The sequence below is a fragment of the Eulemur rufifrons genome, chromosome 7 (assembly GCF_041146395.1).
Source record: "Eulemur rufifrons isolate Redbay chromosome 7, OSU_ERuf_1, whole genome shotgun sequence".
Classification (NCBI taxonomy): domain Eukaryota; kingdom Metazoa; phylum Chordata; class Mammalia; order Primates; family Lemuridae; genus Eulemur; species Eulemur rufifrons.
Genome location: NC_090989.1, coordinates 189,958,210 through 189,979,840, shown reverse-complemented (window position 1 = coordinate 189,979,840; position 21,631 = coordinate 189,958,210). Strand labels below are relative to the sequence as shown.

The 21,631-nt window shown below is 54.8% G+C and overlaps 1 protein-coding gene across 4 annotated transcripts; it reads left to right on the top strand.

Annotated features, from left to right (window-relative positions):
• The first annotated feature begins 1,371 nt into the window (after nt 1-1,371).
• CLTB (clathrin light chain B) lies at nt 1,372-21,144 on the top strand. 4 transcript variants are annotated; one of them, XM_069476144.1, is made up of 6 exons: nt 1,376-2,012; nt 7,174-7,220; nt 15,165-15,282; nt 15,503-15,614; nt 17,798-17,851; nt 20,666-21,138. In XM_069476144.1, exons 1-6 carry the CDS (start codon nt 1,826-1,828, stop codon nt 20,835-20,837), a joined length of 690 nt encoding a protein of 229 aa, XP_069332245.1. In that variant the 5' UTR covers nt 1,376-1,825; the 3' UTR covers nt 20,838-21,138. The 4 variants fall into 4 exon arrangements, with proteins under 4 accessions (XP_069332247.1, XP_069332245.1, XP_069332248.1 ...); XM_069476146.1 differs by lacking the exons at nt 7,174-7,220; nt 15,165-15,282 and adding an exon at nt 6,648-6,661 and having other exon boundaries at nt 1,372-2,016; nt 17,798-17,893; nt 20,666-21,144; XM_069476145.1 differs by lacking the exon at nt 17,798-17,851 and having other exon boundaries at nt 1,382-2,012; nt 20,666-21,134.
• Nucleotides 21,145-21,631: the final 487 nt, after the last annotated feature.

The window sequence follows — 21,631 nt, the reverse complement described above, 5'->3', positions numbered from 1 at the left end:
TTACCCTGATACCTAAGCCAGATAAAGACATTACAAGAAAAGGAAACTACAGACTAATATGCCTTGTGAACATTGATGTGAAAATCCTCAAGAGAATACTATCAAACTGCCCCAATTTAAGCATTATACAAGGTATCCATGTAACAAAATCATTTGTACCTCCTTTTTGAGATTAAAAAAATACTAGCATACTGAATTCAGCAGCACAATAAAAGGATTAAATACCATGACCACCTGGAATGCAAGTGTAGGTCAACAAAAAAAATCAATCAAGGTAATACACTACATTAACGGAATTAAGGAAAAGAAAATCACATGATCATCTCTCTTGAGCAGGAAAAACATTTGGCAAAATTCAACACCCTTTCATGACAAGAACATTCAAGAAACTACAAATAGAAGGTAGCTACATCAATGTAGTAAAAGCCATATCTGAAAAATCCACAGGAGATATCATACTCAATGGTGGAAGAAGACTGAAAGCTTTTCCTCTGGGATCAGGAGCAAAGCATAGGTCACTGTAAAGTAACAACAGAGAGAGTAGCTCTACCAAAAAAAAAAAAAAAAAAAAGAGAGAGAGTTTATTTGGGAAGGAATGATAGGTTGTTAGGTTGCAACCTGGGAATACATGTGGCATGGCCAACCATGGTGGGCCATAGGTTCACCACCCCGCAGCTTGGGGCATATCTTTCTTTTTTCTCTTCTAGTTCATAATTCATAGTTGACCTTCAAGTCCCACGTCAGAAATAGGAAACAGCCCAAACCCCATGTGGTTCTTTGGGGCTACCTGTACCCTGTACTTAAATGTCAGAGCACCTAGCACACAAATGTTGGCCATTTGCCATCTGTTGGACTCGCTAGATTGTAATCTCCCCATGGCCAAGGCTGGATTTTGCAAAATGTTGTTCTGGTGCTTATCAAAGCCCTGGCAGGGAGGAGGCATTCAGAGATTGTCTACTGAAGGCAGCGGGTGGACAGTGGCAGGCTGCCTGGTTAAATTAGATCTGCCTTTCTCAGGCCAGTTCACATCTAAAGGATATTTAAGGGGCCCAGTTTCTAAGTAAGGGCCCGGTCAGGCCATAGGAGCTCTGGTGATATGAGCTGGAGTTCCCTCAAATGAAGAGAAACACACAAGAAATGCACTAATGCAACATGGCCTACTGGGGAAGGCCCTGGACTTGTACGAAAAAATGCAACGAAGCCTTTCCCAGCCTTGTTTACAGAGGAGGAGGCTCATATAATGGGATTCATAATATTTGCCCAGCTTAAGTGAAGAAACTTTTGCGGAACGAATCAGGAGCAGATCTGCGCGGCTACCACCCACTCTGAGTTCCCGAGGCCAGGCTGCCCGCCTGTCATGGCCCTGTGCACGGTGGCCACTTTATCCAGTCCTCCCCGCCTCTAGGGCGGGCGGCAGCTGTGCCTTATCCCGATGTTCTGGAAAGGAGTGCCGCTGAGGAAGGAGCAAGGGAACGCTGCTACGGCCGCCAGACCCCTCGGCCTGCGCCACGTCCTGCTGCCGCCCTCCTGTGGCCGCTGCGAGGCGACCTCCCGGCCGTCCTGCCGGGCCCCCTCCCTCGGCCGGTGACATCACCGTATTCCGGTCCCCGACTCCTCCCGCCGCCGCGCCTGCAGCTGCAGTGACAGGCGAGCCCGGCCCGGTGGCGGAGAGGAAGTGCGGGGCCGCAGCGCCTAGCCCGTCACCGCCGAGGCCGGCTCCCCGCGGCGGCTCGGGTGACAGCGTCGCGGCCGCCGCGCACGGCGCGGAGCGCGCGCGGGGCAGAGCCGAGCGCCAGGCAGAGGCTTCAGCAGGGACGCGGGGAAAATGGCTGATGACTTTGGCTTCTTCTCGTCGTCGGAGAGCGGGGCCCCGGAGGCGCTTGAGGAGGACCCGGCGGCTGCCTTTCTGGCCCAGCAGGAGAGCGAGATCGCGGGCATAGAGAATGACGAGGGCTTCGGGGCACCTGCCCGCAGCCAGCTGGCCTCCGCGCAGCCGGGACCCGCGAGTGGGGGTGAGTCAGCGCGGTGGCCTGCGGGCTGGTGGGCTCGGGCTCGCGCCGGGGACCCCGCACGCGCTGACCTGGCCGAGGGGCCCTGCCATAGAGTGAAGGCCTGCCGTAGGCCGGCCAGGAGCAGGCCGGGCCGTGCGTGTGTGTGATCGAGGGCCTGGGGGAAATGGGTGGAATCTTCCTGCAGATCCCCATCTAGGACCTCTGAGCTGGGGGATGAGCCAAGGCCTCTCCTGGGGCTGTGGATTTGGTGACTTCAGGACAGGAATTCCGTCATGACATTTCATCCCCAGGCCAGCTCCATACTGCCTGGCCCTGGAACCCAGCCCCAGCCTAGTCTGAGAGTCCCTCCTGAACCTCTCAGTACCCTGGCTGTCCCAGGCTCCCAGTTAAGTGGTGCGGGAGTGGCCTGCTGACCCCTCAGGCTTAGCTCTGCCATACTGGGTGCTCCAAGAAGGCACAAACCTTCCTTGCGAACTGCCAGCCATTGCACAGCCACTGGGCTAAGCATGTTAGTTACATTTAATCATTTCATACACACCATTGAAGCATTTCAGAGATGGCAAAACTGAGGCTCGAAGAGGTAAGGTACTCTATTGAAATAGCTAGTAAGTGGCAGATCAAAGATTTAAACCTGTTTCTGTCAGTCTCTTTGCCCTCTCCACCTGACCTGCTGTCTTCTATGTGCCTGGCTCTGAGTTTGACACTGGGGTGGGGGTGGGGGCCTAAAGGGGCCTGAGTCAGATGCTTCTTGCCCTTCAAGGGTTTGTAATTGTCTACTTAATGGTTTTCCAAAGGTAGTCCAGGGCTATTTCTGACCTCAGCGTTCAGGGCCTGCTTCCTGCAATATCGTGTTTATCAACAGTGTTCTTGCTCTGGTTCTGGCTTGAAAGAACTATTTTGTAAAATATCTAGTAAAAAATAGATATCACCTTTATGAATACATCCAAAATAGACTTCGCTTCCTGGTAGCGTCCTGTTGGAGGGGCTTATGGATCTGTTGTAATAAGTGCTGGTGCATGTGCACACACACACACTTGCACACTCGCGTGTTCACAAGGCTCTTTACAGTCATACATTTGCTGAGCACCTACTGCATGCCGGGCCACAAGGGACACAGAAATGAGTAAGATAGTCCTTGTGACTGAGAAGTTTGAAGCAAGTCTGTGTCCCCTCCGTATGAGACATGTAACAAGCCTTCTGTAACATGTGAGCAACTGGAGGCCCAGAGAATCTAAGCCTCTTATCCAAAGTCACACAGCCGTGCATGAGTGATGGATCTAGGGCTTGATCCCAGGCCTCCCGGCTCTGGGCTCCATCTCTTTCAATGTTGTGGCAGTCTCCCTGGGAGGTGATGTGCGTGGGAGTGAGGAGGTGGGGGTCTTTTGCCACTTGCCCAAGCCAGCAGTGGAGGTCTTCGGAACAAGCAGGTTCCAGCTCCGCAGTATGGATCCTCCCTCCCATGTCCCAGGGAATTCCTGGGAAATAGCTGCTCAAGTTAATGCTCTGGTATTCATTTGTCCATACCTCCTCCCTGAGACCACCCCTTTCCCCAGTCTGTCTTGTGAGGAGCGGAGGAGGGTATGGCGAGGTCAGGGAGGCCCTGCTGAGAGGAGCCATCATTGGAACCCCAAGGGAGAGAAGGGCAGGCAGAATTCAGACCGAGGGTAGGCTGAGGTGGGTAGGCAGAGGCTCCTGGGAGTTTAGCAAGTTTTGGCCTCTCCCAGGACAGTGGGGCTCCAGGGGCTTACAGCCTGGACGGGAGGTTCCCTCTCTGGCCAGGGTGGGGCAAAGATTGGCCTCAGACCCAAGGCCACAGGGAGAGAAACAGCGACATGCTCTCTTCCTCCAGGGAGCTGCCAGGGACACGGCCCTCTGAGGGTCTCCCAGATTCACAGACACTGAAGCTGCAAATGCTCAACTGCCCTCCTAGGTGGCAGTCTGGGGAGCAGGGGGGTGTTGCGGAGTGGCAGCTCAATGGGTGGCCAGACAGGACAGAATTGATCCGACCCTTCTCAGTCTAGCAGTGCTGAACAGGTAATCCTGCCCTGAGCAGGGATGAGTGCCAGGAGCCTGGATGGGGCGGAGAGTAAGTGCCTTGGCCTGCTGGGAGCAGAGCGGAAGCTGGCTCCAGCAGCAGCCGCCAGCCAGCCACTTTGGGTCTCCTTCTCTTGGACGTGGGTCCTCATATTAGCAGTCCCTGTGCCGAGTGCGGTGACACTGGGTTCCCAGACGGCCCTGGTGAAAGAGGTGTCTGGTGTGGACCTGAGCCTGAGCCACGCTGAGTCTGTCCTCTCGGGCTGGATCCATGGCTTGCCCGAGCGAGGGACACTTTGTTTCCATTCATCAGCCTTGGGCAGGGCCCAAAAGGTTTACATTTTCACACCCAGTTTTCTGAGCACCAGCCCTGGCTCTGACTTGCCCATCAGTTCTGGGCAAGCCCATTTCCCCTGTTGGGCCTCAGTAAGCTCATAGGAATGTTCTGGACCATTTCTGCCCTTGTTCCAAAATGGGTCAGGCAGCTGAAGGAAGCAACACACCCAGGGGCTTGTCCCTGAGACTTGCATCTGCCTCACTTCTGTTCCTCCGGCCTCAGCTTGTGGACTCATGACTGTAATCGTGCGGTAGGCTGAGCAGAGCACTGTGGGAACAGATACTCGTAATTCTGTGTGTGGGTGTATGTGGATTCCCAAAGAGGCTGGAACCTCATCTGCAGAGGAATACTCACAAGTCTGAGACACTGGGGCGGAGAGACATCCCGAAGGTCAGAATGGGCCCTGGGCAGCTTCCAGCAGGTGGGGCTGGGGGCTCTGTGACTGGGGCTGGTCAGGGCGGAGTGCAGTGGTGCCACTTCTCCAGAAGGCCAAGTGTCCAGACCAGCATCACTGTGAACGGACGCTGGTAACGTGAGGTCCTGCTAGAGGAGATGGCCCAGGAGAAGAAGCCCTTTTGTAGAAGATGCTGCCACTGAAACCCAGTTGGTCCCACCTGATTTAGGGACCAGGACACCTATGCAGGAGATACCCTATATGAATGAATAGGGGTGACAGCTGACAGAGTTGGTCAAAATCAGTCACTGTTTGACTCTGAAAGCAAAATCAATTATCATTTATGTCACTCAGGGATTATTTCCATGGGATTAAGTATCCCTCCCTTCAGTCCCCAGGCCAAAAGCATTGTCACTGCTGCTTACATCCCTGTCTGGCTAGTGAAGAGATATTTGTCCATCTGTGATAGCCTTGTGTGGCCTCCCCTGGCTCTTTGCTGGGAGGCATCGCAGTTTCTGAGAGGCATTGCAGATGAGAGGGCTCCACAAGAGCAATTCAACTTCCATTCAGCCAAGTCGCTGCTCACCCGCTCCATGCAGGCGCCCTCAGCAGCTGAGTAGGATACAGAGCTTGGTAAGGGAGCACGTGGCTGCTAGGGACACAGGTAATTGCACAAGAGGGTGGAGGGAGGCTGGACAATTTTCTGGGACCCCCCAGAGGGGAGACCTTCCCCAGTGCCTAGGCAAGTGGAGGAAGAAAGGGAGGGCTGCCCAGAGGTAGTGACCTGTGAACTGGATCTTGGAGCATGAATGGATCCAAAAAGGCATTCTTTAGAGAGGGCAGCGGGAAGAAAGGCATTGCAGGTAGGGAGTGGTGTGTTTGGGAAGGTGGAAACCAGAATTTAGGGTTTGTAGGAGGGATGGGTGGAAAGTGAGTCAGGAAGAATGGGCAGGGTGAGACTGGAGATCCCCATGTCCTGTGCTCCGGGGTGAGATGTCTTCACCTGGCAAATATTTATGGAGTCCCTGTTATGTGCCAGGCACTGTTCCAGGTGCTGAGCCCCTCATGGACAAAACAAAGTCCCTGCCCTCATGGAGGGTCCATTCAAGTGGGGAAGACAGACGATAAGCACAGACGCAAGTAAACCTGTCCGGCTATGGAGAGAGAAGACGCTGCTGGAGGGCGGCTGAGGGCGTGGTCGGGGAGGACCTCTAATCAGGCAGCGTCAAAGCAGAAGCTGCTGGGGGTGAGGGATTAGCCTTCCAGGCCGAGGGAATAGCACATGCGAAGTCCCCAAGGCAGGAGCAGGCCCTGCGGGTCCATGGGATCCTGTGGTCCTTGGGAAGTGGATCTCTTTAGGGTTTGTTTCCATTATGTTTTGAGTCAGAGGAGTGACACAGGTTACTGAGTGTTTTACAAAACATCTGCCCTGGCACTCGGTCTGAAAGAGGGACAGGAGAGGGTGCAGCTGCAGTCTGGGAGACCTGTGAATGGGCAAAAGCCATGCATTCATCCTTTCTTTCTTTAATGCATTTATTCATGTTTATTCAACAAATAGTTACTGAGCTCCTACAGAGTCGCAGTTACCATTTCACAGCGCTGGGAAAGGCAAAGAGGAGGAGAGAGAGACCCATTTATGGCTTTCCAGGTGTTCGCCACTAGCAGGGCAGGCAGACCAAAGCACCCGTGCAGGCACGAGGTGGTGACGGCCTGGGCTGGAGCTGGGCGGCCAGAGAAAGGAGAGGCAGCTCTGTTGCAGCAGATGCCCCCGGAATTTGTGACTAGTCAGAAGTTAGGAAAAGGAGTGGGAGGAGTCACTGCTGAGGGCAAACTCAAATCCTTCTGGGAGGGGCACAAAGAGAACAAATAGGCCAGGTGGGCCTGGTGGGAGTTGCAGTTCCTGCTCTCCCGGCTGGAGCGGCTGTGCAGTTGCTCCAGGTGCCACAGGGACAGGTGGAGGTGTGCAAGCCCTTCTTCCTTATGCCTCTCAGCCCCCGCCCCCACCCTGTAGCACCTCTGCCTGCTCACCAGGTGGGGGCTCCAGGGATGATCAGCCACTCCCAGCCTTGGCTGGCGGTCCTTTAGTTTTAGGCAGGTGAGGAGCTATTGCCGGCTGGGTGATCTTGGGCAATCATGTAGACTCACTGAGCCTCAGCTTGAGAATCTGTAAAATGGGTTGATAACAACTTCATCACAGAGCTGTGGTGAAAATCAAATGTGATAATGGCTGTGAGAGGCTTTGTGAATAGTGAAGGATTGAGCCCAAGTTATTTTTGTACCCATTATGTCTAAGTGTGGGGGGTGATATGTAGTGGGTGTACACAGAGGTTGGTTCAGGGTGCTAATGTAGGACCAGCTGAACAATGAGTGATGCTGTCTCCTTGTTGTCTTTCCAGCTGGTTCTGAGGACATGGGGACCACAGTCAATGGAGATGTGTTTCAGGTAAGCAAGGTTCTGTCTCAGCAGTGGGGAGGACCAGCAACTTAGGTCTTGGTAACTGACGGCCCCATCATCGTTGGCGTAGGCTCCACGTTCTTCTGTCCTTTGTGTCTGATGCATTGTCATGGGAACACAGAGAAAGGTTCTGACATGTTTTCTTGTCATGTAAGGGGAGGGGATGAAGAATAAGGACCGCTAGAGACAGGGATTGGCGGGGAGTGGCCTCAGTTGCCCATAATGATGTCTAGTTTGGGGAGGGAGAGAAAAAGTGGCCCACAGCTGCACGGAAGGGAGGAAGCACAGGCCCTGCCTGAGCATGTGCCTGCTGTGAGGCTGAACCGAGTGGTCACCTCCAACACGTGTGAGCATTTTAACTGGACGAGCCCTTTGATCCAGAGCTTCCACTTCTTGGAATTTTCCCTAAGGAAATAGTTTAACAAGGACATGCAGATTCTTTGCGGGATTATTTATAATGGCAAACTGGAAACAGCCTAAGTCTCCAGCATCAGGGACTGAGTGGATAGATTGGAAAACCGTGCTGTTGTTAAAAAGGGCAGTCAGAGCTTCCTGTATTGACATGAAAAGATGCCCACAATACATTAAGTGAAGGAAGCAGCTTGCAGAATAGTATGCACAGTATGGTCCTGTTTTTTATTTTAAAAATATGTTTGTACAAAATATCTCAAAGGAGGTGCACCAACTGTTAACAATGGTTATTTATCTCTGAGGGTGGGTGTGGGGTGGGCTTAAGAAAAGGGCTTTCACTTTCACTGGATTGTTCAAAAATCTTTACAGTGATTTTTATACCAACAAAAGGGGGGGGGGACCTAGTAAGGATATTTCTAGTTAAAGACTGCTTCTCTCCTTACCCTACTGACCCTCCTCCCCTCATATACACACAAATCGGCTTGAGAATTGAGGCTGAGAACTCAGACCACAAGTGGCATCCCTGGGAACCCACAGATGCGACAGCCCTTACCTGCCTCCCCAGATGCCTGGGTAGGGTTAGGCCTCCACTGAATGAGCCTTCCTTCCCACTCAGATTGGGTCAAAGACCCTGGATCCCTGGGGCGGAGGCAGCGGGATCTCCTGAGCCCCACCCTGGGGAGGAGCTGGCTTCTTGAATCCTCTGGGAGAATAAACAATACTTACTTATGTAAGAGGGATGGGCTGGTACCTTACACAGGGAAACAGGCCAAGTCTTGTTTCTGGAAAATTACTCAACTATCAGTAAGCTACAAAAGTCGATCTCTAGGACTTTAGCAGCTTGATGTCTAGTTGGGCCTGAGAGAGCCAAAGAATGAGCATTTATTCCTGTACAGTTTGGTAGATGATTGAGACTTAGCTGCCCAGGCCCTGGACACACACAAAAGAACTTTGCTTGACCCATAAGTCCTAAAGTAGGGCCAGGCGTGGTGGCTCACGCCTGTAATCCTAGCACTCTGGGAGGCTGAGGAGGGAGGATCAATTGAGGTCTGGAGTTCAAGACCAGCCTGAGCAAGAGCAAGACTCCATCTCTACTAAAAATAGAAAGAAATTAGCTGGACGACTAAAAATATGTAGAAAAAAGTAGCCGGGCATGGTGGCGCATGCCTGTAGTCCCAGCTACTTGGGAGGCTGAGGCAGGAGGATCGCTTAAGCCCAGGAGTTTGAGGTTGCTGTGAGCTAGGCTGACGCCACGGCACTCTAGCCTGGGCAACAGAGTGAGACTCTGTTGCAAAAAAAAAAAAAAAAAAAAGTCCTAAAGTAGACCTGGAGCTAGAGGTACATTTGGAACCACAGAAGTACCTAGAACACTATTAGCAGGATAATTTGCCTTTTCTATAGATTAGGATCATAAAGCTCAGAGAGGTAAAGTGACTAATGCAAAGTCACACAGGAAATCAGTCAGTCTCGGAGTTTTCCACATTTGGTGGACTCGTCCCACCCCCCACCACTGCCTTCCTCCCCATCCCTTGGTCCCGCTTTGCACTTGGTGAACCTGAGGGCCCGGGGCTTCCTTCCCAATCTCAGTGGGGGCTCTTAGTCTCACTGTTGCTAATAACAACCCAGGTGTGTTTATTTGTAAATCATTTCACATCAGTGCCCTGCTAGAAGCCTTAGAGGCAGGGAGGATTCCCAGATGAGGCGGTCACACAGAAGCTTAGTGGCAAAGCTCTGGCTCACCTACATCTCCTGAGCCCTGATCTGGGGTGCTTTTCGTTACCCCGCTGTTGCTGGGACTGGCCGGGTGGCTGGGTGGCAAGTGGAAAGCCTTGGCAAACACTCCTTAGGACTGAGCATGGCAGGGTGTGGCCTGCACCTGCAGGGGGAGCGGAAGCCTGGGCCTGGGCCCGCCCAGTGCTGTCAAGGATCCCAGGCAGAGCTTGTGTGTTCCATTTCCTCTTTTCTGCAGCCTGTGGGCCACCAGGGTGTACCTGCCCACACCTTGTTCAGCTCCACCTAGCATTCCAGGGCAGGGACAGAAGGCCTCCAAAGGACCCCCCCAGCCCCCGCACACTGCCATCATCGTTCTCTGAGCTGCTTAGAGGAATCTACAGCTCAGCTTGGCTTAGATTTAGCTGGTCAATCCCAAAGCCGGATGTGCCTCATCCTCTTTGTCCCTGGAGTCACAGCACAGGCCTGGCCACCATAGCCCCTGGAGGCTCTGAGGGCCATGCCCAGCGGGGAGGAGGCCCTCCAGAGAGGGATTCCAGGGAGCGGGGCTGAGGGAAGCCTGGAGCTGCGGTAGCTTCCTGCCTGCTGGGTCCTGCTCTTCCCCGACCCCTCCCTCTCTGGAGCATGTCTGTATACACTGAGCCCTCCTGGGCTGTCAACCCTCCTGGCGGTGACCCAGTCTCCCCACCGGCATGCTCATGTGATTAAAGAAGAGCCCAGCTGTGGCTCCCGACACTCGCTGTCACTGGTAGGGTTAGGGGCAGAGCATCCCAGGGAAGAGGAGCAGCAAATTGCTTCTCAGGATCCTGCCCGCCGGCACCACCACTGTGCTCTCCTGGTTGTGGAGCCACAAGGGCCAGCAGGTATGGGGCCCGTGCCACATGACACAGTGAGCCACAACCCTGTGCCATCCCTCCTGCATCCCTCCTGCGTGCACGTCCTCTACGGGCTGCGGAGCGTTCCACAGCAGTCATCTCATGTGAGCCTCACTTCCCACCTTGAGTGGCATGCTGTCACTCTCATCTAACAGGCTTGAAATCCAAGCTGCCCAGGGAGGGGACTTCTCAGAGGACATGCATCCAGTGGATGGCAGAAGGGGGACTCAAAGTCCAGTCCCCTTGATGGCATGTCCAGTGCTTTTCCCGTGCCCCCTACACTGCATTGTAATCGGCCATTCCTTTACTCATTTCATCAACGCACATTCTTTGTGTGCGGCGCACTGTACTCGGACAGTGGGTATGGAGGCAAGTCTACTGGGGAGCTTGTCCTTGCAGAGCTCTCTTCTAGCAGAGGACAGGGTCCTGGACAGAAGTAATGGGAGTCCTCGGACATGGGTGGGCATCGAGAGCTTAGAGCCTGAGCTCCGCCTGTGTGTCAGGCATTGTCCAAGATTACATGTATGACTTCATTTAACCCTCCAATTCCCTGTGATGTTGGCTCTCTCGTTACTCCCATCTTACACAGGAGATGTGACAGCTTGCTCTAGTTGTGCAGCTAGTAAGAGAGAACTTGCATCTGGGCTCAGGCACCACAGCCTATGCTAAAGTCAGGGGACACAGCTGGGAGGGGACGCTGGAACAGGGTTTCAAGGCTGCCCAGGGGGATGTGGGTGGTCCTGGCTGAGGGAACAGCACGTGCAAGGGCACAGAGGGTAGGTCACTCAGTGCAGGGCTCACCCGCAGCCTGGGATTTGCACACAGAGGGATGTGTCAGGAGACCTGGAGAGGCCAAAGGTGCAGGGGCAGCTGTGCACAGCTCCCAGACAGGGTGCGATTGTGGGCCCCGCTGCTGGCGGGCACGTGGTGGGGGCAGTGGTGCCAATTTGGCCAGGCTTCGCACCCTAGGCCTGGGGCAGGGCCGCCTCCTGACATCAGGTGTGGTGGAACACCCTGAGTGATGCCTGGGTTTGGGGTCTGAATGTTCCCTCATGGCTGTTCCCACACCCAGACTGCAGGCCGCAGCGACAATTTGGGTGGAGTCAGAAGACCTCATTTTCTGGTTGTTTCCCGCCACGGAGCTGCGCTGAGCCTGTAGAATGGGGAGTGGCAGCCCTGCCCTGTGCCCCGCAGGGCTGTTGAGAAAAGTGCTCCGCAGCCCTGGGAGCTCTTTATAAACTGCCCAGCCCCTGAGTGAGCTGAGGGTGGTGTGTGGGCGTGTGGCAGAGGGAGGGGGCACGGGGCGGGGAAACTGGAGGAGGTGCAGCCTCTAATCTTGGGAAAGTAGATTTATGGGGAGACAAAGGTGGGCACACAATCGTGTCCCAGAAGTGACTTTGGTCCCTATTAGCTACTGTGTGGTGAGTCTGCTCACACCCAGTAATTCAGTGTGAATCCTGGCTCCGCCACTTCCTGGCTGGGGGACCTTGGTGCTTTGGAGCTGGAGTTTCCCTACCTGTAAAACAAGGAGAATAAAACTCACCATATAGAGTTGTAAAGATCAAAGAAAACCGTTCAATTGCAAGTTCTCTGGAGTCTCATTTTAGGGCAGGCTTTACAGAGATGCACCCGAAGTATGCAAATGGCAGGAGATTCCTGCCCCAGGGCCCGTCTTCCGCCCACCTCTCCCCTCTCCCTCGGTATCCTCTCTCACATCTGGTGACATCTGTGTACCCTGAGTTTCCCAAAGGAACCGGCCCCATGTGGTCCTCACGCATGCTGTCTCCTGGCCTGGAATGCCCTTTCCCGGCTGTCCTCGCTCTCCTGTTTCCCCAGGCAGGAATGGTCAGGCCCTCCGTGTGCCCTGTCCTCCTTCTTACCTGGCCTGTGTTGTGGCAAGCTCCCCAGCCATGGTTCTCATGTGCATGGGACTCCCCATTCCAAGCTCCTGGAAGATGGGCTGTCTTATTCATTCCTGTCCCCAGCATCCTCTCCCGAGCATCTGTGAATTCATTCAGTAGATATCCTTGAACTCCTCCTGCAGCCAGGCCCTCCTTGTCCTGGATGCTGGATGGGACGGGCAGTCTCTGTCCTTTGTGGGGCTTGCTTGCTTATTTCGGGGTGGGGAGAGACAGACAGTAAACATGTAAACAAAGCAGTCATTTTAGAGAGTGATCAGTGCTATGAAGAAAATGAACAGGGCAATTGCTTAGAGAGGTGGTCATGGTGGGGGAGGCCTCTCTCAGAGTTGAGGCCTCAGTCAGAAGACGAGGGGAGCCCTAGGAAGCTGTAGGCTCTAGATTTGAGGGGAAAAATGTTCCAGATAGAGACCCCAAGGGGCCACAGGATGAACCTCCCTAAGGGCCAGTGTGGCACAAGGGCACGGATCAAGGACAGACATCAGAGGCCAGGGAGAGACCAGATCGCTTGAATTGTATTCTAACCGTAGTGGGGAACCTTTGGATGTTTTCTAAGTATGACATGATAAATCTGATTTAGGCTTTGAACAGGTCTTTCTGGCATTTTGTGGAGAAGGGGCTGCGGGAAGACCAGCTGTGGTCCAGGCCAGAGGTGCAGGGCTGGCAGGGAAGAAGGTGGGAAGTGGTCTCATCAGGGGCACATTTTAGAGACGGTGGTGATGGGAGCAGCTGTGGCTTGCACGTGGGCTAGGAAGGAGAAATCCAGGGTGATGTGAGGTTTGGGCCTCAGCAACCAAGTGGATTGTGGTGGCTTTTCCTGAGACTGGGAAGCTGGTGGGGGAGGGGCAAATCTGGGGAGTGAAAAGTCAAGCGCTGGCGGAGATGCCTGTTGGACGCCCACGTGGCCAGCACGGAGAAAGGGCTCAGCACGTGCTTGCTAAAGGAGTGGGGATGGGGTGGTGGTCATTTTATTTTTATTTTTATTTCTAACTTCTCTGACCTCATAGAAGGGGGAGACATAGTCAACACAGAAACCAATAAGTCATTTGAGACGGATAAGTGCTGTGAAGAAAATAAAATCCTGGAAAGGCCCCTCGGGATGTTGGGAGAGTCTGTAAATCGAAGTGGAATGCTGAGCAGGAAGCGGGTGAGCCGCCCCACCCGAGGGCTGGACCACCCTGTGCTGCCCGCCCTTCCCTCCGTCCCCAGGAGCTAGAGGCAGTGGCCTGGGTGTTCCGTCTGCCAGCACCCACGGCCCCGCCGCCTCCTCTGAACCAGGCACCTGCTGACTTCGGGGTCTTCACTCATTCGATCGCTGCTTACTGAGCACCACTATGTGCTGGGACAGGGGTGGGTGCCAAAGGACAAAGGGCATGCCAGACACTGTCCCATGGGGAGGAGACATTAAATAACATAGCAATCATGACAGTTTTGATAAGTGCTTGAAGGAGGAGGACAGGGAGCCCTGAAGGGGTGGAACAGGGCCTCAGAAGCTATAAACAAGGTATGGCCCTGCCCACTAGAGCCCTTGTTTCCTTGGGGGAGACTTACGCAAGGTGGAGAAGGTGGTGGCAGAGAGGACAGAGAGGAAGGGGCATGAAACGTGCTTGGGGAATTGGGAAGTACCCCTGAGCTGGTGACTCTTGAGCTGGAATCTTGAGGGAGGGAGAAAGATTTCACCAGCTAAAGCAGGGAGGGGAGACAGGTGCAGGCCAAAGACGCCAGGAGACAGAGGGCAGCAGCTGGAGTGTGGGAGGCAGCTGGAGTGCAGCCAGGAATGCCAGGGCCCTGGAGTGCCCGAGGGGGCGTGGCAGGACCTGGGGCTGGATCAGAAAAGGGCTCTAGCTTTGCCAGAGCAGAGGGTGTGACATCGGCTGAGCTGAGCTCACAATTCCCAACGCTTTAAGTGCAGGGGAGAAGAGGGCAGAGCCCCCGCCTGGAAGTCAGAGGCCTGGATTCTGGCCCCGGCTCTGCCACTACGGCGTGCCATCTCTCCTGGCTCAGTTTCCTGCCCTGTAAAATGGGAATGAATACTAGTAATAATTCTAGCTACCGTTAACTGAGCTGTCACTCCGTGCCCGGCACTCTTCTAAATGTCTTACAAATATTGTTGCAGTAAATCACAACAGCACCTCTTAGAGGTCGACTTGCTATTGTTCCCATTTTCAGGTGAGAAAACAGAGGCCAGGTAAGGTTAAGCAACTTGCCCCAGGCCATACGCACATCTGGTAGCATCAGAAGTAGGATCTGGACCCCGACAGCCTGGCTGCAGAGTCCACACCGTCCACCATGGCGTGGTCTTAGCCACGGCCGTCCTGTATGTCAGGGCTGCTTGCCCACTCGGCCAGTGTCCACTGTGTGCCCGGCACTGTGCTGGGCTCTGGGGACACAGAAATGAATGGGACAGATAGGGTCCCTGCTGTCTTAAAGGTGACATTCTGATGGAGAAGACAGACAATGGACAAATAAACACATTATAAAGTGAGGTCCGTTCAGACTGTGTAAGTGTCGTGCGTTAATACAGCTATGACAGAGAGTGACTTTACTCATAGTAAACAAGGGACTCACTGTGTGCCAAGAAGTTTTCTAAGTTCTTTATTTTTCTTTTAACTCATTGCATCTTTATATCAACGTTGTGGGGTGTGTACTATTATTTAGCCCATTTTATGATGAAGAAAGTGGCTGACACCATGCTTTCTTGAGTCTCCTGCTTTTGAGGTATAAATGAGTGTGGCTGTCCTAGGGGCAATGGTCAGGCACAGAGAAGTTGAATAACGTGCCCAGGGTCACACAGCAGGAGGAGAGTTGCTGGCAGAGGGAACAGCAAGTGCAAAGACAGGGTATGGTCAGAGGACACGGTGGGTATGGGGTAGTTTGAGGCTGTTGAGTTATCCAGATGTGAGGGCTGCTTTGGTACTTGGTCCCCAGCAGAGGGGGCAGCAGAGACGGGGAAGGCGTGACAGGCTGTGTATGTGTCCTGTCTGTTTGTGTCCTAGGAGGCTAACGGTCCTGCCGATGGCTATGCCGCGATTGCCCAGGCTGACAGGCTGACTCAGGAGCCCGAGAGCATCCGCAAGTGGAGAGAGGAGCAGAGGAAACGGCTGCAAGAGCTGGGTGAGGGCAGGGCTGAGGCAGGAGCTGGGCTGGCTGTGTGGGACGTGGCGGATGGAGTGGGGAGGCTTTAGGGTGCGTGGCCCCCACGCTGCCTCACTGTGGGACTGGCTGAGGGTGGCCCTGGGCTGCCTGGCAGGTGCCAGGGGAAGAGCAGCCAGGGCAGCTGGGCCTGTGCCACCCAACTGATAAGCTGCCTCTCCTTTTCCTGGTGGGGTCACAGATGCTGCCTCTAAGGTGACAGAACAGGAGTGGCGAGAGAAGGCCAAGAAGGACCTAGAGGAGTGGAACCAGCGCCAGAGTGAGCAAGTTGAGAAGAACAAGATCAACAACCGGTGAGAGGAGCTATGGGGACATGAGGATGCTGTGGGGACAGGAGGATGCTGTGGGGACAGGAGGGGGCTGTGGGGACAGGAGGAGGCTGTGGGGACAGGAGGAGGCTGTGGGGACAGGAGGGGGCTGTGGGGACAGGAGGGGGCTGTGGGAACATGAGGATGCTGTGGGGACAGGAGGAGGCTGTGGGGACAGGAGGGGGCTGTGGGGACAGAAGGGGTCTGTGGGGACAGGAGGGGTCTGTGGGGACAGGAGGGGGCTGTGGGGACAGGAGGAGGCTGTGGGGACAGGAGGAGGCTGTGGGAACATGAGGATGCTGTGGGGACAGGAGGATGCTGTGGGGAAAGAAGGGGGCTGTGGGGACAGGAGGAGGCTGTGGGGACAGGAGGGGTCTGTGGGGACAAGAGGGGGCTATGGGGACAAGAGGGGGCTGTGGGGACATGAGAGGAGCTGTGGGGTCGTGAGGGGGCTAAGCAGTCATGAGAAGAGCTATGGGGACTTGAGGCAATCCCTGGGGACAGTGAGAGGAGCTATGGTAGGGAGGACTTTCTTGAGGACAGGGCAGTTGGTGGCAGGAGCAGGAGAGGAGAAACCATACCCCAGGGCTGCGTCCTCAGGTGCCCATGGAGTCCCGTGCCTTTGGCGCTGCTCCACCACTGAGGCTCGGCTCCTCTGCACCAGGGAGAGGAAGCTGGCATCGCCGCAGCTGACAAGGTCCAGGGTCCCGTCACGCAAGCCTGCTTTCTGGGGGCCCAGCTGCCACAGAACCACATAACCCGGGGCCATGGCCAGGGTTAGGGCGGAGAGAGCACTGGCCTGGCTCCGCGAGGAATCCACCTGTGCACAGAATCTTCCTGCTTGTACAAATGCCATTGCGGCTGCCCATAGTGGCTAAAGGTTAAACGGAAATAGTGGCTCGTGGACCTGAAAAGGCTGCGGCTGGGACTGTAGGCACAGGGGCAGTATGGCTGAAACAAAGCCCATCAGCACTCACTTTTGCTGCCGCTCAGCTCTGCTTTCCATGTTGGCGTCACTCTTGGGCACATGCCCCTGGTATGAGGGACAAGGATGGCCATCAGCAGCTCCATAGTTTTGCCCTATTCTCTTGGCAGCTCAGGTGAAATTAGGTCTAGCCAAAGTCCTTGGCCTGGCCCTCACTGGTCTGGCTCGGGTCATGTGCCCGTGCCAGGCCATGACCGGAGCCAGGGCAGGCATGCTCTGATCGACCCATCGTGGGCAATAGTCCCGTTCCTTGGGCTGTGCACGGGGGTCAGTCCCACCCAAACGTCAGGGACTGAAGTGAGGGCGCCTCATCCAGCAGAGAACAATCCGGAGAAAGGGGTCGGATGGCGGGTGGACAAGGACAGCAGATGCCCACCAGAGAACACCTTTGTGGAAATGGTCTCAGACTGGACACTGCCCAGGGCCCCCTACCTCTGAGGCTGTGCCCTTCAAGGTACAAGCTTCCAGGAAGGGACAATCTTCCAGGAAGGGACGGACAGGCCCCCTCTGGGAAACCGCCACTCTTCTGTTCAAGAAACTGCTGCGTGCCAGGCTCTGGGCTGGGCACCGAGGAGGTAGAGATAAGGAAGACCCAGTTTTATGTCCTCCAGGAGCTGGAAGGAGAGTCACAGGTACTGCTGAGCTGGAACACAGGAGGCCGTGGAAGCAAAGGAAGCTAGGAAGCCGGTGGGGAAGGCACCTCCGTGTCTGGGGACTTGGGCTTTGGAGGATGACTAGGAGTTCATCAGGGAAAAAAGGACAGGGGGTGGAGGAGGGCATTCTAGACCTAGGAACAACATGTTACGAAGGAAAGGATGTAGTGTATCGGGCCACAGGGGTCAGGGAGTGGTAGCAGAGAGGGGAGGAAGGGGGGTCACAAGGTGAGGGCCTTGGATAATAGGGTTGGGTAGAGACACAGGCAGTGGGGAGCCACTGAAGGTTTTTGATCAGGAGCAGGAATATGGTCAGGGCTGTTTTAGAAAGGCACTGGGGCCGGGATGGAGGATCCCCACTCTCCCCTCTGGGGCAGGGATAGCTGCTGAGCCTCCAGAACTGTGCTTCCTAACACCTCTCCCACTGGAGGTATTAATGCCGTCTCTCTTTCTTTTTAACCCTCTGCCTGCCTGTCTGTCTTGCTGTCTGTCTTCCCCACCTAACCCCTTCCCCTGACCTGTCCCTCAAGGATCGCTGACAAAGCATTCTACCAGCAGCCAGATGCTGATATCATCGGCTACGTGTATGTGTCCCTTTTGCTCCTCTGTTGGGGGGAGCTGGAGCCGTGCAGCCCGTGTGTGGCCGGCACACAGTTTCTTGAGTCTCCTGCTTGTGCAGTATAACCAAGTGTGGCTGGGCTCGGGACAATGGTCAGAGCAGGAGGCAAACCTCTGGGCGGGTGCAGGCACCAACCCTCGGCTCCATCCCCCCAGCAAATTGGAGGCAGCCTGGTGACATCAGAGCCCTGCAGGGTGGAGACACGGAGAATGGGTGGCCATTCCCGCGTGGGAGGGGAAAATGGCAAAGCAGCCCCAGCGCCCTCCCTCTGAGGTGCCTGTTGCGGGTGGGTGGGTGGGTGGGGTGAAGGGGTCTTTTATTGAGCAAAACAAACACGGAGCACAGGATGCTGGAGGCAGATGGAGAGGAATGAGACGCCCTTATGTGCACATCTGTTCCTGTCCACCCCTGCCTCCAAGTGCACTGACGTTGGCCACGAGCCCCTGCCCAGGCCTGGACCATGTTCCAGGCTTGGGGTCTAGTTGGTACTATGACTAATCTAGACCTGGGATGGCAAACAGGTTTCATCTCATGCCACTTACAGTTGATGGGTAGTGACAGCCTGGAGGGTGGTGTTGGGAACCCGGAAACTGCAGGGAAAATGCAGTGAGTGGCATCCACCATGTGTGTGCCAAGTGCTTGCTGTTCCTCACTTGGGTTGTGCCCTCTCGACCTCTGATGCAGCCGGGGCTTAGCCTTCCCTCATGGAGGGCAGGGCACACCAGGGTCCTCCTCTCCCCGCTCCCATCCACTCTGCCATCCATCCAGCGCCCGCTGGCGCTTGCCCTATGCCAGGCTCTGGCCAAACAGGAGTGAGATACACACAGACTGTCCCCCAAGGTGGTCATGGTCTGGAGCATGTTGTGATAAGAGCCTTGTGGAAGGACACAGCAAGCTCTGGAAGGATCCCTGGTGTAGACTCTCCCTCCCTCCTGGGGGGGGCCAGGGCAGGCTTTGGAGATGTGGGACCTTCTGCTGGACCTTAAAGTGTGAGGAGTTTTTCAGGCTGGGGGGTGGAGAGGGAAGGAGGGGGAAGCAGCTGGGGCAAAGGCATGGAGCCAGGAACGACCCCACTGCCTGCAGTGGCCAGGGCTGAGGGGATGGGTGGGAGCTGAGGCTGGGAGGTGGTCAGCTTGGGGCCGGTTGCAAAGCTCCAGTTGTGCCAGGCTAAGAAGTTGATCCAAGCAGTGGGGAGCCACGGGAGGTTTCCAGCAGGGGATGAGGATACCAGATGGGCATGGGTGCTGTGGAATACCACAGGGGGATTGGTGCTCCTATTCAGCCTGAAGAAATGGCCCAGGAGGCACCCAAGACGACCCTGAAGAGAGGGAGAGTCTACACCAGGGCTTCTCAGACTTCCATGTGCCTGTAAATTACCAGGCGAGCTTGCGAAACCAGATACAGATTCTGATTCGGTGAGACCCAAGATTCTGCATTTCTCATGAGCTCCATGGTGATGCTGATGCCACTGGACCACGGACCACACCTTGAGCTACATGGACGGAAGGGAGCCTCTTGACCCTGAAGAGCCAGCTCCCAGGATAGCTCCTCTCACTCCCTCACCGTCCAGCTCCACATACACACTTTGCATTTTCCCGAGCCTGCACCCACTTGCCACCTCAGTGGATTCTTCGGCAGGGTGGAGGCTGTGGTCCTCATATTACAGGTTAGGGAGTGAGCACACAGCCCGTAAGCAACATCTTCCTTGGCGCAGTCTGTAGTGATCACATGGGGAGGTACCTGCCATCAGCCTGGCATGTGGCACAACTGGTCCTGCTTGAGCTGCAGAAGGGGCTTCCAAGAAAAAGGGACTTTCTAGAGTCCCTTGCTGACCAAACAGGACACAGAGCCAGCCCTCCCCACCTAAGAATCCTTTATTATCTTTCTCTTACTTCCATGTTTAGCTTTTGCCCACTATACTGTATTTACTATACTTTGTTGCCCCATTGTCCCTTAATCAGTGGCATCTATAACTGTCAACCAGAACTTCTGATGATAAGGCCACCAGTTTTCATCCTAACTTGATTCTAACCAAAAGCAAAGTCTCCAGTGGAGCATTCCCCAGGCCGTGGCTCCATGGAGACAACAGTCATTTCAGGCTAAAGAGGGCTCTGTAGTCACATACACTCGGGACGTGGTGGGTTCTCTACCCACACGCTCCGCCTTGGAGGTTCAGGATGCACATTAGCACGTTAAAGGCTTAGAAAGTCTTGGTACAAAGATCCTCTTTAACTGATTTTTCCATATATATTTGACCACAATCATTTTCTGGAGACTACTTACACAGAACATTTAGGCAATGCTGAACTAGGTGCTTCAGGTAGTTAGGTGGTGAGTCAATGTCGTATCTGCCACATTTTTGGAAATGTTGAAAATAGCTACAGTTCTGCATTAGTTCCTCCAAGAGCCTTTAGGTGTCAGGAGCCCCAGGTTGGGAACTCCTGATAGGGAAGTAACCTGGGCCGGGAAGACCCTTCTGAAGAGGTGAATGAGACCTGCACTGAGACCCGAATGACAAGAAGAGGCAAGCCACGGGCAGGTGTGGGGGAAGAGCATTCCAGAAAGAGGTGATAGCAAGTGCAAAGGTTCTGAGGCAGGACCAAGCTAGACTTCCTTTTATGCCAAGGAAGTTTTTATGTTCCCAGGTAGCCGAGGTCGGAGGGCACAGGGCTGGGGAGGAGACCTCTGGACAAAGTGCCCCAGGTAGGCTGGGCAGAGCAGCACTGACCCAGGGGGAAGGTGAACAGCTGTGAAATCTCTGTCCTACTTCCACCTGCAGGGCATCGGAGGAGGCTTTTGTGAAGGAATCCAAGGAGGAGACTCCAGGCACAGAGTGGGAAAAGGTGGCTCAGCTATGTGACTTCAACCCCAAGAGCAGCAAGCAGTGCAAAGACGTGTCCCGCCTGCGCTCGGTGCTCATGTCCCTGAAGCAGACGCCGCTGTCCCGTTAGTTAGTTGCCTGTCATGAGCATGGCCACAAAGCATGGGACAGGCCTGGGCAGAGGAGGGGCAGCTGCTTTGGCCGGGGTGGAAACCATCTCCAGCAGCTGCTGCACACGGCCCATTCCGTTCCTCTCCATCTCCCGGGGCTGGAAAGGGGGACCTCACCCCTCTGGCCCCTTACTCCCACCTGGCCCTGTGGTTCAGCCCCTCATGCTTCCTCTCAGTCCACTCAATTGTGACTGTCCCTCCTGATGTATTTTTTTTCTTGGCTTAAAGGATGTGTTGTTAACTCTTTTTACACTTACTTATTATCATTCTCATTTCTCTGGAAGCCACAGTTGGTGTCAGGGCTCAGTTTGTACTTAGAAGTTTCCCAGCTTCATGGCCTTCAGAGAAGGTGAGGATGTTTGCCTGGAAACCCAGGGGCCCCCAGCCAGAAGTGGGTGCCCCAACCTGCCTGTGTCGGCTGCCTCCACCCCCAGGAGGAAAGACAACCTCTCACAGGATACTTTTGCTAACTCGATCATTTCTGGTCCTTTCACAAGCCTATGAGGTACAGATTCTGTTATTCTCATTATAGAGCCAAGGACACCAGGCTCCCAGGGGGGAAGTGGCATATAGTGGGGAGGGAAGAGGCAAGACCAGAGGCTCCTGGTGGTGGCTTCCTCTAAGCCCGGGTGAGAGGCTGGTGAAGGTAGTCTCTGCCAGACTCCCTTCCTCAGGGTTGGCCGGGACCGTCTGGATGTGGAGGGCCAACTGTTCTGCATATTTCACCCCCTCCTTCAGCTGTGCCCTTCTGTGG

Coding starts and splice junctions, on each gene's coding strand:
- CLTB (XM_069476144.1), top strand. CDS start 1,826: ATGGCTGATGACTTTGGCTTCTTCTCGTCGTCGGAGAGCGGGGCCCCG. Junction 7,221..15,164: donor TCAATGGAGATGTGTTTCAG/GTAAGCAAGGTT, acceptor TTTGTGTCCTAG/GAGGCTAACGGTCCTGCCGA. Junction 15,283..15,502: donor GAAACGGCTGCAAGAGCTGG/GTGAGGGCAGGG, acceptor GTGGGGTCACAG/ATGCTGCCTCTAAGGTGACA.